This window comes from Notechis scutatus, chromosome 5, assembly GCF_049901735.1.
Source record: "Notechis scutatus isolate UNSWTSFEM ecotype Mainland chromosome 5, rNotScu1.2, whole genome shotgun sequence".
In the NCBI taxonomy this organism is placed as follows: Eukaryota; Metazoa; Chordata; class Lepidosauria; order Squamata; family Elapidae; genus Notechis; species Notechis scutatus.
In genome coordinates, this window is record NC_142013.1 from 40,151,010 (window position 1) to 40,167,992 (window position 16,983).

At 36.4% G+C, this 16,983-nt stretch overlaps 1 protein-coding gene and 1 long non-coding RNA gene across 2 annotated transcripts in view; both read right to left on the minus strand.

Annotated features, from left to right (window-relative positions):
- LOC148130449 (uncharacterized) overlaps positions 1 to 16,983 on the minus strand; it is a 484,585-nt gene that overhangs the window by 184,139 nt on the left and 283,463 nt on the right. The window lies entirely within an intron of this gene.
- Positions 1,487 to 11,658, minus strand: ACP6 (acid phosphatase 6, lysophosphatidic). Its single transcript, XM_026664082.2, has 10 exons — positions 11,199 to 11,658; positions 9,433 to 9,561; positions 9,226 to 9,356; positions 8,836 to 8,912; positions 7,948 to 8,035; positions 5,922 to 6,054; positions 4,750 to 4,850; positions 4,486 to 4,581; positions 2,994 to 3,153; positions 1,487 to 2,112 (listed from the first exon to the last, which is right to left on the minus strand). The coding sequence occupies exons 1-10, from the start codon at positions 11,394 to 11,396 to the stop codon at positions 1,981 to 1,983; spliced, it is 1,245 nt and encodes a 414-aa protein (XP_026519867.1). The 5' UTR covers positions 11,397 to 11,658; the 3' UTR covers positions 1,487 to 1,980.

Consider the following 16,983-nt stretch of genomic DNA (forward strand, 5'->3'; position numbering starts at 1 on the left):
GAAATAACTGCCTGTCGATGTTGATAAGAGTGGCAAGCCACCAAAACATAAATTGTTAGTAAGGAGTAGGGCTTGCTTTCATTTTATATTTTAGTGGTTTGCCACTCTTACCAATATTTCAGCCAAGGAAATGTTACAAAAGGCTGAATGAGATGTTCAAATTTATGCATCTTCTGTATGCATTTTTCATGTTTGCAGAAAGATTCAAGTTCAAGTTTGCATTATGTAGAAGTTATCAGCTGTTCACTTAACATTCACTGAAATATTAATTAGAGCTGCCTAAACTTTCAGGCAATTGTATTTTGAATGTTATGCATATCACTATTAGCAGTGTAACCTTCCTAAACATGAGCAGAATTCCCACATATTCTGGTCTTCCAGATGTACAGACTTCTTTTAATAAATCTCACCGATTGCCATGCGGGTTGTAGGATTCTGGAAACTAAAACCTATGTATTTGAGATGGCCTTGAATGGAGATGGGACAATTTCCTCTAGTGTTTTAACACACGAAGTTAGAAACCGGGAGATTCACTTCTAGTCCTGCCTTAGGCCTGAAAGCTGGCTAGGAAATATCTCAGCCCAACCCACCTCACAGGATCACTGGGAAAGTAGGAAGTGGAAGAACAGTTTGCTGCCTTGATTTATTTAGAAAAATGATACAGGCAGGATATTAATAAATGATCTGTTTTCTCCAAAAATATATATTTCATGCATTTGGAGTAGCTATTAATAAATCATCTAGATTTATTACTACTGCCTTGCTGTCAGATGTCAGGTTAAATGTTCACAGTGATGATTTTTATTTCCTTGCAGAGGAATCTATTAAGTCACCCTGTGTCGTGTGTTTTTTGCCTAACTCACATCACTTTGATACATTTAGCCAGGACTGGAACAATATTTTCTGCCATAGGCTAACTTGACCAAAGCTGAAGATACAATGAATTGCATGAAAGTAGTGGGTATGACCAATCTACACCCTTAAGTTTAACAGAAAAATATTATTTACTATTCCACCACCTTAGCTGATCCATGCAGATCTGCAGGTCAGATGTGAATTCTTTCCCCATTCAGCTGTGGAACAGGCCTAGAATTAAATGTTTGGCCAGCTAGAAAAATGATAGCTGAAGAATATGTATAGATAGTGAATTTAGATAGCCTACTTTTACTATAACCCATAACATAAACTATCTGATTTGCACAATCAGATATTACTATAGTAAGTACTATTAGTATACACAGATACTATTAAAGTTAAAAACCACATGATATGTACATTGATTTCACTACTTCAGCAATTAATATTGTCTGCATTCTTAAAAATAGTAAGCATACACATACATATTATCTGGCTCGATGATACACACACCTAATTTTCCTTAGGATACAGTATCTAATAAGCGCTTTCCCATTTCAGGCTTCAAATGAGAAATTATTTTTCAAGTTTAGCTGCTTTATTGACTGATGTAATAAGGACGACATGACTGTTAAAATAAACTTTATTATCCATAATGCAAGTAGTTTCTAAGAACTATAGTTTTAAGCAGGCTCATCATTTAAATTAATATTAAAATATGTAGGAAAAATTAGTTCTGTGATTATACCTTAACTTTAAAAAAAATGTACAGTATATAAAGATGACTATATTCATCTCAAAATGTTTAGTAAGAGATTAAAACTTTAAAAAGTAAGCCATGTTCTTTAAGTATAAATGGGAACAAAATATATTACTGAAGTAATATATTATGAAAAATTATATGCTAATTGCTCTTTGACATTAATATTATCTGCAGGTAGTAATGTATACCCGTTCTAAAATAATTTACATTCTACTAATGCTCATTTCCAAAATTAAAACAATGATTCATTTTCACCATTATAAAAAGCTTTTTCTTGCTGTCTCAGCTACTAAATTATAACAGTGATTAATACATTATTTTTACAATATTTAGAGTACCATGTGCTTTCTTGATCAATTGTGTTATAAAACTTCCTCTTCTGTTTGGGAACAAATCATTTTATACACCAGGGGCTCTGTGCTATATACTGAAAGAGCATTTAAAAAGTCTTCTAGTGGACACAAGCCATCTTTACATCCTCCGGGAATCAGCTCCTATAGTAAAAGAATTGATAAAGTTATTTTTTAAAAAAAGATTTGAATAGCCATCCTTACATAAAGTAACCCTGGACAGCTAACAAATAACAAAAGACTAATTGAAAAACAACTCAAAACAACCAAGCCCTATAACAATCTCATGGCAGAATCACAAATATCCGGCTCTGGTCCCTTCCTGACTCGGCACCTGAAGTAAAAATCTTAACCAGAAGGTGAGGAGGAAGGTGGCTCTCTGCAACTCTGGAGGAAGGCTGTACCAGGAGGAAAGCACAGGCATGGAAGACACTTGCTTCCTAGGTCCCACTATATGGCAACATTTAAATGAGGCAAGTGCTTAGGGAAAAGCGGGTTCGAGGATAAACTGGTCCCATGCCGTATACAGTCTAAAGATGACAATTGGTACCTTGAATTGCCATTGGATATATTTTTGAGCACAACTCCCCAATTTTTTGAAAAATGGGCTCATTTCAAATTTTGAATGTGTTTCATGGTGTGTTAATTGCTATGGGAGAAAAAGAAGCTTGCCCATTCTTAAAACAGTTGCCCTGAGCAATGAAAAAAAATCTAATGAGACACAGAGCCCAGATGGCATCTAGGGGAGATTGACACATTGATACCTATAGTTATGGACCTCATTTATAAGGCACACCATTCTTGATTATTTCTTCAAAAGCATTGTAGTATAGGAACAGTACTGATTGCTTCAATTTTTGACAAGGCAGAGATTAGAATAAACCAGGATGGCAAAGATCCAATATGCCATTTTTAGAAAGTGATGTGATCTGTTACATTGTTTGAATATTCATATGAAACGCGCAACCTTGACACTTGCTAAGGGGACCCAGGTAGTAGTAGTAATAGTCGCCCAGAATTTGTACCTCTCCATTATAGATCAGTCGTATAAACCAATCCTTGGAATGCTGATAGAGTTCCAGGGTAACATCTGCTGCATATGGAGGCCACTTTGAATCGAAGACCCCCATCGCCACCAGCAATGGGAAGAGAGTGACATCATGAACAGCATAGAGGATGAGCTTCCTGAATGCAAAATGAGCATAACATACTCCCTAAGTCAACACATTCAATGTATAAGTAACTATTTTATTATTGAATTATTGCATTCATTCCATTTAGGATTAGTTTTGATGAACAGTGAACTAATTTTAAAACAAAATACAGTATCCTTTTGCAAGGATTTCATTCTCAAAGCAATTTAGTGAGGTAGTTCCATTTGAACAAGATAGACGCTCTATAAATAACATGATTTCACACAAGCAGAAGTGGCTGGATTAAATGAAGAGCAGAAATATTCAAGTGTGTCATGCTAACTATTGTGAAAGGCATTCATATAATCTATATTAAAAATAATTCAAGCGATTTAAAGCATGTAAAGACAAGCCCAAAATATTAAAATTGTTGTGGTTCTCACTAAATCTTGCTTGCATTCCTTATCTAACAAAAGTTTCTTTTAACCCAAAGTTAATCATTAGCGTTTTCCAATGTTTAACCATTTTCTTTACATCTATGTAATACAGAAAGCCTCTATTAGAGTAGAGTAGAGTAGAGTAGAGTAGAGTAGAGTAGAGTAGAATGGAATAGAGTTCTTTATTGGCCAAGTGTGATTGGACACACAAGGAATTTGTCTATTACACATGAATGTTCATTCTAGCATAAAATTTCCAGTAACAAAACCAGAACAAACAAAGAAACAAGCAAAAAAGACCAAATCCATGGGAATTGTGTGGCTATGTTAGGAAACCTATGATCCTTTTCTTCTTCCAAACATACAGTCAGAAGGGTGAAAGATTTCCCCTTAAATAAGCCTTGCAGTCAACTGTCCAAAAAATAGGTTTTTAAGAGGATGACTGTGCAGGCAGGCAAAAATAGTATTGAACATGTAGGGCCTAAATAATAATCTAATAGCAATTGTCTAATGATTGTCCCTTCTCCATCCTACTAAGCAATCCCAGCTTTCTCTTTTACTTTCCCTAACCCATTAGTGGTAATTAGTCATCACAGTTTCATCATTCAGGTTTTTTTTATATTTTTCTGAATTGCTGGAGTGGACTATGATTACAGAACTATTCAATATAAATAAAATATACAAATGTCTTGCCTATTCAAGATGCTTTGGACTAAGACTAGTATTTCCCAGTGCAGAATTTAGGTACAGATAACACATACGACATGTAAACCCATAACTTTATACTATGTCTGGTCCGGTCTTTATCAATTGCATATAGGGTCCACATGTACAGATTTTTATAAGCAAGTTATGCCCAGAGGAACAGTAATCTTTGAATACTTCTCAATTATGTGTTCTGTTGCAAGTGAAGGCAGGGAGACTAATATCTACTAATAAGTACATACCTGGTCTTAATATCAGAAGAGGGAGGCTCTATTGCTTTCTTAATGTTGTCCTCTATGACATTCAGGAGAGGACCAACAGACATCTGAAGAATCTTCCTATGGGAAAGAAAAATATTTCAAAATAACTCTTGAATATATAGCCTCTGTATAAGTTCTACATAACTGGTTTAACAGGTAAGAGATCCTAAAACATTTCTAAAGTACTTCTTCATTTAAAGTTATTAGTATCAAACAGATGCTGCCACACAGCCATTCCGTGCTCACCTTGAATTGCTTTTTGTAATATAAAAGAATGAGTCAACAGCTCTCTGCTCAATTAGTTGCATAGAATTCTTCAAAACAGGGTGACTTGGTAGATTATGTGCCTGAAAAGATAACAGTGTGTAAATTAAGTAAAGTACAGGTCTAAGAATGACATCTAAGCTTAGATCACTAGCATGGACATACACCTGTATTTTTACTTGATGTCTGGAGATTGATAATCGTAATTTTGACATAAATTTTAAGCGATAGCAAAATGAATTATTGTCAGGAATCCAGATATAAATTAAAACCGTAGTATTCAAAAATAGAAAAATGCTAGACAAGAACAAAACTTGAAAAGTCTAGAAATTTGTGTAGGATATGTTGCAAGGAACTCTGACTTTCCAGTGATAAATGCCATTCATAGCATGCCAAGATTCCTTGAAAAACAACTTATCTTTGCTGCATAATAAAATGTGCAATGCGTGTTCTGGTATTATTTCCAATTTATGGAAATGTTACAAAAGTCTGAGTCATTTCCTACATTCCGACTTTAATATAGATCAGCTGACCGCCAAATCTATCATTCAAAGATTTTGTCAAGAAACCAACATAAAAAGTAAGCCTTAAATACAGAGAAATAGAATTTGAATTTTAAAAGGGTTATTTTAATCTTACACAGAGATCTAATTCATATTAATTACAAATGCGAACTGAATACACATTATTTGGTCCTGTATTATACTAGGAAAAAGCTGGTCCAAATGTTCCCCTTGCTGCTGTGTTGCCATCTATGTTTAATTCCTGTAAATATTCAGACCAAAGATTATGGGAATTGAAGAGATAAATGACTTTAGCTGGAGAAATTCAGCATTTACAAAGAGGTACATTTAATAATAACAACCCGTATCAACCATTAGCACCAGTCACTGGTATTTACGATATATTTTTAAATGTTCAGTTGACTGAGTTTCATGTTTAATGAATAAAAGAGATAATAATAAAGTTTTATGCAAAAATAATGAAAATACATAAGATGAAGAGAGAAAGAGCAACAGATGCAATCAAGCATTTAGGCAAGGTACAGCTGGTTAGAGAATAAAAAGATTAAGTTCAGACTTGCAAAAGAATGTATTTTGTGTATTTCATCATCGTATTTCATCATTAATAGTTGAAGAAAACAGGAAGTTTACCTGTTCTGCAAAAATGTTGTCAAGGAGAAGAATGAAGTCTACTTTTTGCTCGTTACTAATGCCCAACTTTTGTTTAATGTTTTTCAGATCTTCTAAGAGGTCTTCAAGTAGATTCACACTAGCCCATCCATCTCTGTCAAGGAAAACAAAATGCTTCAGGTGTTTCTTAATTTTTGCTTTGTAGGTCAGAAAAATCAACAGTAGATGTATTTTTTATGTTTTTATGCTTGCATCTCTCAAAAATAAAGAGTACAGCAATGTGAAATTCAGAGGCTGAAGGTACCATTCTGCATGTTGCAGAATCTAAGTATAAACCTATTTAGGCTTAAACTTCAGTGAATTCTTTTTTTCTTTTTGCAGTAAGACGCAACTACTTTAAGTCAAGTTCTGAACTACTCTTTCTGCATCATTTTCAAAACAGTTATAGAAGATACTAAATTCAAAATCAATTTCAAAAAGCAAGAGCTCATTTACGCAGATGTTTAACTAAATTTCTACTTATATTCTTTCATGTTTGCAACATTTAAAGAAAATACCAGAATCTTCAAGATCTATCCATACAACTACAGGTAGTACTTGAATTACAAAGGCAATTGGGACTGGAATTTCCATCGCGGAATGATGTAAATTCTAAAGTGTGACATTGCCTGACATCCTCACACAGTGATGGCAATCCCTGCAGTCCTTATTGCTGTTGTTAAGTGAAGACTGTGGGTCATCGAGCACCTCTTTGCAATTTCATATTGGCTTGCGACAACCAAAGTCAGTAGGAAAGTGGCAAGTCCCAGATGTTAAGTGCCAGCTGTCAGGTGAAAGAGGGGATGCAGGTAGTCAGGAGGGTAGCTGCTACTTGAATATAGGCTACAATCACTATATGGATATTATCAAGAATGGCAGAAATGAAACTTACATTATAATTCTTTCCTTTTTAGTATAACAGCTTCATTTATCCTCACTTTTCTTAAGCATAGATTTTGAATGTAGATTATAGCACTAATAAAAAGGGCCATCTATGTCCCTAAGAATACAACTATTTTATTAGGTGATATATGAAACTTTTTACAGCTGTGCAGGACGCTCATTAGCATTCCATCTCACTTTTGCTTTTGTGTGAATGACTAGGGATACTTTAAAATTTAACATTGAGCAGCAGCCTTCTATATTAGTTTTTTCCTCCCCAAGAAATTCCCTGGATTAAGTACACGGGCCAGAGGCATTCCTGAAAATAGACTTGTATCCTAGTTCTCATTTAATTTGGATCTATTTGAAAAATAGATCTCATGACACATGGAACCTAGTAGCTACCATTGAAGGATCCAAGAACTAAATACCTTTCTTTAAATATCAGTACAGCATATGATTGAGTATCCACTGTTAGATACCATATTTTTACTTTTTTTTTTTTCATTTCAACTCCAGGGAACCTTATAAAATAATTTTATTCATTTTCTAAACTGCATATGGATTATGCGTGAGGCTGTTTATAATTGCTTCCTGGGAGGTTTAGTAGTAGGTCGTGAAATACAGCTATGATCTGAACAGCTAATGAGCCTTTTTCTATTTTGCATGAGCATTTTGCAGTTGTTCTTACTACAGAAGTCTGAGACTCTCGCAATAATTATTACAACCATTTGCTGAAAGCTTTCATAGCTACCTACACTTATCCTATAATTATAGTGAAAAAAGGCAAGGTAGAACTTGCTCCATACATAAACTTGGAGCATGGCCACATTCTCTGAACATCAACTGTACACAACAAACCAAATTTAACTATTATTCCCAAAAGCACAACCAATGAATTTAGGAGAATGCATGCTGTTTTGATAATGAAGCTGTCTTACATCAGTTGTTATCAACCTGGAACCCTCCTGCATACATTACAATTATTCTGTTCAGAAATCCAAATTAGAAACCTAATTGGCTGCTTTATACAAGGCTATTATAAACTGCTTTTTGGCACACCACAGTGTATTCTATACATATTAAATATTCAATGACATCAACCAAAAATATACTAGCAACTCACCTATGCATACGTTTAAGTTGTTGGCAATTCCCTGGATTGGGATAAAGGATTTCAGACTCTGCATTATCTGTGACAATGGTAACAGCTCCTGAGTAATTAAGAAAAAATGCTCTTTCACAAATTGTAATATCAAATATGTAAAGGATTTATACTAAGATTTCTTGCATTCTGAAATATAAAATCACCTGAACTACATTTTGATTTTTAAGTATTTGTAGTATCCTATCCATTTTACTATTATTTAAACAACCCCAGTAAAGAACTGTTCCTATCTTTGAAGTCTACATGCCTCAATTCCTAGCTACATTACTTTTTAAGTTAATGATATATCATGGCTGCAAACTAAAAGGACCCATTGTACTAAATGCCAAATAAAATCCCGTATTAACATATATTGTCAGATATTTACCAGAGAGATATTCAACTCTTGCACTTATCAGCTCATAGTAAGATTTTTTTTGTAAATTAATTTACATCACATATGCTTTGATGTCTTAAATCAAAACCTTTAACTATTATAAATACTGGTGATACCAAATCAAATCTAAGCTCAGAGGCTACTACCTTTTTCTCTATAATTTCATGACTAACATCTTACAAGCGTTAAGCCAAAAGAACATTTACTTCTTGGCAACCTATAAATCCTCCAACATCTTGGATCCCAGAACTTTCATCAGTTCCACACAAAATCTGGAATTTATTGGGCTGTCTTTTTAGTGAGGTTTTGGATAATGGATTTAGGTATTTTTTACACCTCATTTTATGGTAGAATTTTAACTAGTTATTTATGGGGTTATCCACTTAGATAAAACAGGTAGGAATCCATGATGGCAGACATGATATGAAGCAGAACAGAAAACATAGTAGTAAAAAGCTTCCACTGCTAACCTTTTTGTTGTTGGAACAGCCCAGCTAACAAACATCGTGCGGATTCCAGATTCCGAACAATATTAGTGGAACGGACTCTGAAAGATATAAGGTAGCCAATGAAATGAAACAGAGATGGCCATTGCTTCCAACATGCTCCTACAAACGTTATGGATGACTATTACAAGACTCTTGAAATCAAATATGGTATAAAGGTTAAGATGCTGAATTATGAGGGACAGAGATACAAGTTCTGTTCCATCCTCAACAATGGAAGTTCATTGGGTGATTGAACTAGTCAATTTTTTTTAGACTAGCCCACCTCCGAGGGATATTTTGGGAGAAAACCAAGTTTTGCATTTTCCTCAATATTAGGACATATTACATAAAATATACTAAATACTAACTTACAAGACCTCAGAAGATTTGTAGGATGATGACAGGAAATTGGTCTCCTCAATATAACGTTTCCTTAGCCGTTCCCCCAGGGTGAACATTTGCTGCATGCCAACTTTTGTCAATTGTCCCGCAATTACACCTCCCTAGAAAAAGATTTTTTTTTCACTTAAAGCTACTTACCAGCAGGCAGGGAAATACAATGCTTTGGAAACAAAATACCTTCAGCACTGTTTTTTTGTAATCTTCTTCATAAGGAGAAAATGGTCTTGGTCCACCAGTGAGATTAGTTACTATGTAGGGAAACTTTGTTTGAGCAGGGATTTCCAGAAGAGTAGGATCCCAGTCTACCTGTTTCAGAAAGAGGACAAAGTTTTGATTTTAAAAAATCATAAGTTTTAAGCCACTCATATATTTCTTCAGTTATTACTCACTGTATGCCTTAACCTCAGTTCAATTATCAATGATGTAATAATAGGAATTAGAACTAACTAGATTGGAAAAATTTCTACATCTAAGCAAAATTTATCAATGGAAAACAATGTATTTATGGACCTTAACACTGAATATATAATACAGTAGAGAATGTGAAATATTTAGTCTATCTATTGTCCTTTAGATACTTCCAGTCTTGGCTGTCTTCAACATATTAAAAGCTGCTGGTGGGAAAGGGTCCTTCAGACCATTATGTTGCAGCCAAAAACAAGAATACAAATGTGCCAGTCATTAGCATTCAATGTAAAGCAAGTGCTTTTCCAGGAAAATTCTCTTGTTTATACACCACCAATGCTTCATGCCCTATGAAATAGATAGTGTACAATGCTCATTTTTGAATCTATGAATACTGCAACGTGTTTAACTGTCATTTGGATATCCCAAATGACACAACTGTCATTGTGAATCAGGATGCCATTTTTTTTCTATCAGATTCCCTGGGAGCAAAAGTCATTACCTCAGCAAGTTTGAAAAAATTGTTCCCAATTCTATAGGAATTGGAATTCTCTTAAAAATATTTTATTAAACCGCAAAGCTTCCTTTGGAAGATATTATTTTTCCTAACTTGATCTTGTGAAATGCAAACACACTGTAAACTTGATCTTGTATACTAAAAAATACTGCATGCTTGATCATAACTTGAGCTGTGCAAACATGTAAAATGGATTTTGCCACGAGTGAAACAGCTCCTCTGCCTTAATCGTGTTGCAATCATGATTATGGTTGGGTCACTTCCAGAGAAGGCAACCTCTGTTGCAGCTAGACTGAAAAAGAGCAATGTTCTTGAAAGCAGCACTTACTCCTCTGTTTTCAACCCAAACCAGGCATCCTCTTCACAATCAAGGTTTGTAAAATATGATAGCCCACAGCTAGTGTCATCGACACAATGAACATGAATTTGAGTAAACTCAGGGAGGCAATGGAGGCGGGGCTAACATACTATGGTTCATGGGGTCACAAAGAGTCAGTCACGACTTAGTGACTGAACTACACTGATCTCTAACTAACACCCAGGCTAGCGTGCACTACATAGAGTTAAGCCGTGATTGACACCCAAAGTTCTCAATAAGTGTATTAGGAAACACAATTAAGAGTTTCCTTTACCGATGGTTATTAAATAATCTAAATTGCTCATCTCCTTTACATGGTGGTTGCTAAATTATCTAAACTTAGTAACCACCCTGTAAAGGAGATTGGGTAATTGTGCTTCCTAATTGCACTTCTTCCGAATTTTGGGTGTCAACTACGGTTTGACTCAGTTAAGACTTGTGGACTTCAACTCCCAGAGTCCCTCAGCCAGCAAAGCTGGCTGAGGAACTCTGGGAGTTGAAGTCCACAAGTCTTAAAGTTGCCAAGGTTGGAGACCCCTGGTTTGGCTCGATATGTGGTGGACAAGCGCTCGATCCCACCAGCGCTTTCTTTAGCGACCGTATCAGCCTGTGATCAGTCGGGCGCGGGGGGAAAGGAAGGCGGCGCTTACTTGACCGACTCACCTGCTCCACGCCCGGGATTGGCCGGAGGGGCGTGCGAGCGCCGTGCCGAAAGATAACTTGCACCAATCTCAGCTCGGGCTTGCCACGGTCGCTGCCGCTCTCTCCGTTGCTCTTTGCAGCTTGGGCCAGGACCCTCTTCCTGCGGTGCGCGTAACAAGACAGAGCGCCCACCATGCCTACCCGAGCCCACAGATCCATGCTCTTCTAACGTCAAGTCTCGAAAGCCACTGCAGAAGCTCAGCTCAAGGCGAACGGCCCGCGTCCTTTCCCTGCCTTTGCTTGGGAACGCAGCGCGAATCATCGAACAGAAACACGTGCCCCCATTTTGATCCTCTGATTTACAACTAACGCTTCCCGAAAAGACTTCCCGATAGAAGTTCCCAGCCCATTAAGGACGGAGGCGGATCATGGGAAATGAGGTTTCCTTTTCTGTTCCTTCCTCCCTCGGCAAACAGCCGCTAAAAAAAACTACGACTCCCAGAAGACACCGGGGCACTTAAATCTCAGGGCGGGAGCGGCGGATGGATGTGGGACCTGGAAGAGTTTGGCCTTGATTTTTAACTTCGTTATGGCACGGCGTGTTTGCAATATAGCAAAAAAAACAAAAAAAAACTCAAGTCGGTTGTGTATTAATTTCATGGTATTAATCACTGATAAATATATGCAAAAAGTCCCACTTTAAAATATTCTATAAGCTGAAACTGATAGTGATTTTGTGACTAGAATTCTTTATTGGCCAAGTGTGTTTGGACACACAAGGAATTTGTCTTGGTGTAAATACTCTCAGTATACATAAAAGAAAATATACATTCGTCAGGAATCAAGAATCATAACGTACAATACTTAATGACAGTCATAGGGTACAATCAGCAATCAAATCATACTAGGAAACAGTATAAATTGTAAGGATACAAGCAACAAGTCCTACAATCACAAGTGGGAGGGGATGGGTGATAAGGAGTGTGGAAAGGGAACTTCAGGAGGACAGTGGTGTCACCCAAGCAGGAAAAGCCCAAAGGGAACATCAAGCCAGCCATAAAATAAACTTGCATAGAAAAAGAAATCAAATAAAAGGTATTAAAGAAGCCCCTTAGACAAAAGCCCAAATTGCCCTGAAAACATGCCTCCAAGTGGGGGGGTGCGTCTTATACGCCGGGGAGGACTCGACTCCCACTTGAGCTTGAGTTGCAGCCGAGAGGGGAGGCTGGGGGGAGCGGTGTGTGTGTGTGTGGCGGATGTCACTCGCCACGCGCTGCGCAACCTTTCCCCCTCTTCCTTCCTTAGCGGTGTGGGGAGGAGAGGATTCGAAGATCCTCACGTGCGGCGTACTTTTCTTTTTCTTTTTTTCTTTTTGCACGCAGGTTTTGCATGCGGGCGGCTGTAGGTTAAGGATGGGGAGCCCGGGTGGGTTATCAGGTTTTACGGTGCTTCCAACATGTGCGAACGGTGGGAGAGCGGAGAAGAGAGCGGCGGCGCCCGCTGTGTGAAATCCTGCTGTCAAAGCAACACTGGGGAGGCAGGGTATAAATTTACCAGGTTAATGTAGCAATGGTGATTAATGCCCAGAACATTGTTTTGCGGGTATTGGGGGTGTGTGTGTGTGTGTGGTGGTGGTGAGGAGAGGTTGTCCTTTGAATGCGGAAAAGTAGGTGTGACCTTGTGTAGGAAAATAAAGAGATCCTTTTTAGCGAATACGGTAATTAAGAAAACTAGGGAAACAAGAAAACCCTTACAAACACAAGACATGCCAAATCAGCAAAACAAACAGACAAAAGACACAAAATATATTGCAAAGGAGACAGACAGGAGATTGCCACAAAACAAATATAAGAAACCATTAAGCTAAAAAAGATTAGGACGAAACCAATAATCCAATCAAACCACCCCGCAAAGTTTGCCTTCTGCACCCCATGGAGTTTACCCTCCGGCGGAAATGAAGACAACCCCTGACAGGATTTAAAACATTAAGAAATACAAACACAAGCACACACACACACACACACACACACAAAATGAGAAAAAAGGTATAAAAATCAGGGACTTACCATACAAAGGTAGCTAGCCCAGGAACACAGACTTCTTGCTATCTCTTGCCTTCCTGAAAAATAAAAAGATCCAGCTTTCAAGCAGTTGTCCGTATCCTTGCACCAGAGCTCTCCCAGCGGGAAAATCGAATCCTCAGAAGAAAGGCATTTTGACAGCCTTTCAACAGGAGTGGTGAGAAGATTAACAGTAATAGTAGTGCAGACTTTGTAATAGTTGAACAGTGTTGAGGGAATGATTTGTTTAGCAGAGTGATGGCTTTCGGGATAAAACTGTTCTTGTGTCTAGTGCTGGTGTGCAGTGTTCTATAGCGTCGTTTTTGAGGGGAAGGAGTTGAAACAGTTTATGTCCGGGATGTGAAGGGTCTGTAAATAATTTCACAGCCCTCTTTTTGACTCGTGCAGTATACAGTATACTATATTTTATTTATATACAATATTTTATTCCTTTTATTTTTTATTTAATACAGAAATATAAAATATTCTTATTTTATACCTGCTGCAGAGAGTGCAAGAGCATATCAACAGGAATGAATTCTCATAGTGAGAAAATCAGTTATTCCACCCCCCTGGAATCTGTTCACACCTGGACTTATTAAATGATGGCAGTTGGGTAATTGCTTCAGCACTTGGAATCTGTATCGCCTAAATATTATTCATTATCAGTATTTTCTAAGAAGTGTATTTCATGTCACTGAATCAGTTAAAAATAACACTGGACTTAATGAGCCTTTCAGGTTTCCCTCATGCTTTTAATTAGTAGACTACTGTCTTTCCAATGGAGAAAAATCAATTATCAGAAGTCCATTAATGTGAGGCACTGCAATAAAAGAATGGGGAGGCAGGGAGAGAGACACTCTGATAGGCATGAAGCCTTGGATTTTTAAAATGGCCCTAGTTTACAATTTAGCTAAGTTACTAATTAAGACAGGAAAACATTGAGCACTTAGTTTATACATGTGATGAAGTTAACAGCTGCTGGCTGATCATGGCTGATTTTGAAAAAGCCAAACAGGGTTGGATTTGGATGGAGGACCATTTGGAAAAATTGGGATTATAGGCTATACTAGGAAGTAGCAACAAAACCCCAGAAAAAGACAACATTCCTGGCATTTTGTTGTGAATCTGCCATACACACATATTTATGTCATCAATAATAATTCAGGTTGACTTGAAACACTGTTCAAAAATAAAATAAAATAAAAAGTTCGAGCAAAAACTTTCCAGCTATCTAGTTTCTGCCATCAAAAGGCAGACCCTTTTTGGCTAATGGAGCAGTGGTGATTCTTAGTTAAAATATTTTTCAGAGGAAAGAATACCTCCTTGGATAGAAACTGCCAATAGGAATTCAGGGACTTGCATATATAGAGGGTGGCAAAAACTGAGGGAGAGCATCCCATAATATTTTGAGAGTCTGAAATACTGATAAACATAAACCTGTGGGGTTCTGCTGAGTAATATGGAAAAATCAATGCATATATGAAAATTGGTTTGCTCTTGCCTTATCTTAAAATGTCAATATAGTATTCCACTAAATTAAAGTTAAAAGAAGCCATGATTTACATCTGTTGAAAATGTGGCAAATAAGCAAGCATTTAATTCTCTGTTGTAGCTTTTCTCAGCACTTTCCAGATATGTTGACTATAGCCCTCCCCCTATACTTTGCTAATCAAAAGGCAAATGGGTATACGGACTGGAATTATAGTTTAGCAATGTGTAAATCGCAAAGGGCTGCTACTGCATATGACCTTGAAATGAGAAAATTGGGGCAAAGAAATGCATACCATAATGGGAATATACTCCATCGCTAATTCTACTCATTTTGTTAATTATAACCTTTTAAAAGTCCTAAACAACAGAAATAGCCTTCTGACATGGGATTATTTATACAGATGATTAGCCTATGGGATTAATTATATGTGTATCAGTGCTTCAGTGGATATGGTTGGGCAAACATATCCTGGAAGGTAAAATTGGGATCTGAGGATTTAGCTATGGCTTTTGCTTCCTAATTCTCTACAGAAGCTTTTCCATACACCTTGCGGAAAAAGAGGGTCAGTCAATATATTGGCTACAGAAGTTTCATACACAAACTGATATAATGTTATAGGAAATAAATTGTTAGGCTATTGGAGGTTTTTTAGGTAGAGCATTCCCAAAAGGATTATGCAGCACTGTGAAGAGGGGAAATCCTCTCCTGAATTTTTATTTGGAGAATGAATATCCTATCAAGCTGGATGTTTCTGTCATATTTATAAGACAGTTGTATCCTGATAGAAAAGCACATCTAGGGACTCATATATGTTACTCAGGCCACCTCTGTATCAATCCTCTCCTTTTTCTTAAACAAAAATTAAGAGAAATAGGTTGCATGGATATTGATGAGAAATCCCTTTTACATTTTATTCCATTTATCACATTATGATTGGTGACTGGCATTTAATATGAGTTCAAATTGTTAATTTTTGATGAAAAGTTTGTATTAAATTTCATTGACCACTAGAGGGCAATAGAAGGATTTGGAAATGAATTAAGTCTGATAAAATTCCTTTCAGATGAAGAAAGGAAAAAGGGCCCTTCCTTTTTTATGTAACGTATATAGTATACTATCAGTATCTCCTATTTGTCTAAGCTAATTATTCATGAACAACATCCATGAGTTTAAGAAACATAGGGTTACAATGAGCATCCTAAAACCAGGGATAAGGTAAAGACAGAGAACTGTTTGCAGAATATAGTTTTTCTGTCAACAAACAAAAAGATTTATCAGTTTTATGGTAATATTTTTAATGCAAAACAGAACTATGGTATTTATAAGTTCCTTTCAAAATCTTAGGAGTAAGTATAAGATAATTTTTCATCAGGAAAATCACATAAGCACTAATCTCTTTTGCAATAATGGAACATAAAACAAAACAAAACCCACTTCATTTACTATCAGCCACCAAACAGAGAGAGAGAGAGAGAAAAAAGTAAGCATTTGGCAGAAGAGACTTCACTATTAACATCTTTTCCATGATTGATTTGATTGGATAAATAACAAGATGAAACTATCCAAAGTGTTTATTGATCACAATCTATTTGCACAGATTTGGGGTGGAATTATTCATTGCTAAGCTGTGAAAGGTACATATGAGATTAAAAAAGCCACTGTGTGTGTGTTGGTGTGCATGTACAAGAGAGAGCATTATATTAGAAGGGATCTTTAATTTTATAACATTTAAAAAATTAAGGTGGAAGATAAAAAATATCATAGAGTCTCATACTACTATAAAAATAAGTGCTGATTTCACATCACGTTAGATAAAATGTGTTTAGCTAATTTAAGTTTCAGAATGTTGTGTGAACCCAGCTATTAATTTATTTTGCTTCCCAAACATTTTAGAGTGTACCTTATAGATTTTTGGTTGCTAAACACAAAAATAACCTGTAGTTTAACCTATAATGTACCATTTTATATAAATCATTTGTTTTTGCAACGTATATCCTTCAGTACCATTTGGCTACATTGCACACATTAAAGCACACAAAAACATGGAACTGTTGTTAAAGCACATCCAGTATGCCAAATACAACTGGAATATCTGTGGAGGTCAAAACATAATGTCTCTGCTGCTTGAAATGCAGCTCAGATATACCAAGAATTGTTGTTACCTACGTAAATAGGACAGCTGTGCGAGAAAGTCACATTATTATTAAAAATAAATGGCCATTTAGAATTTGTTTCCAGGACAGAAAAATGT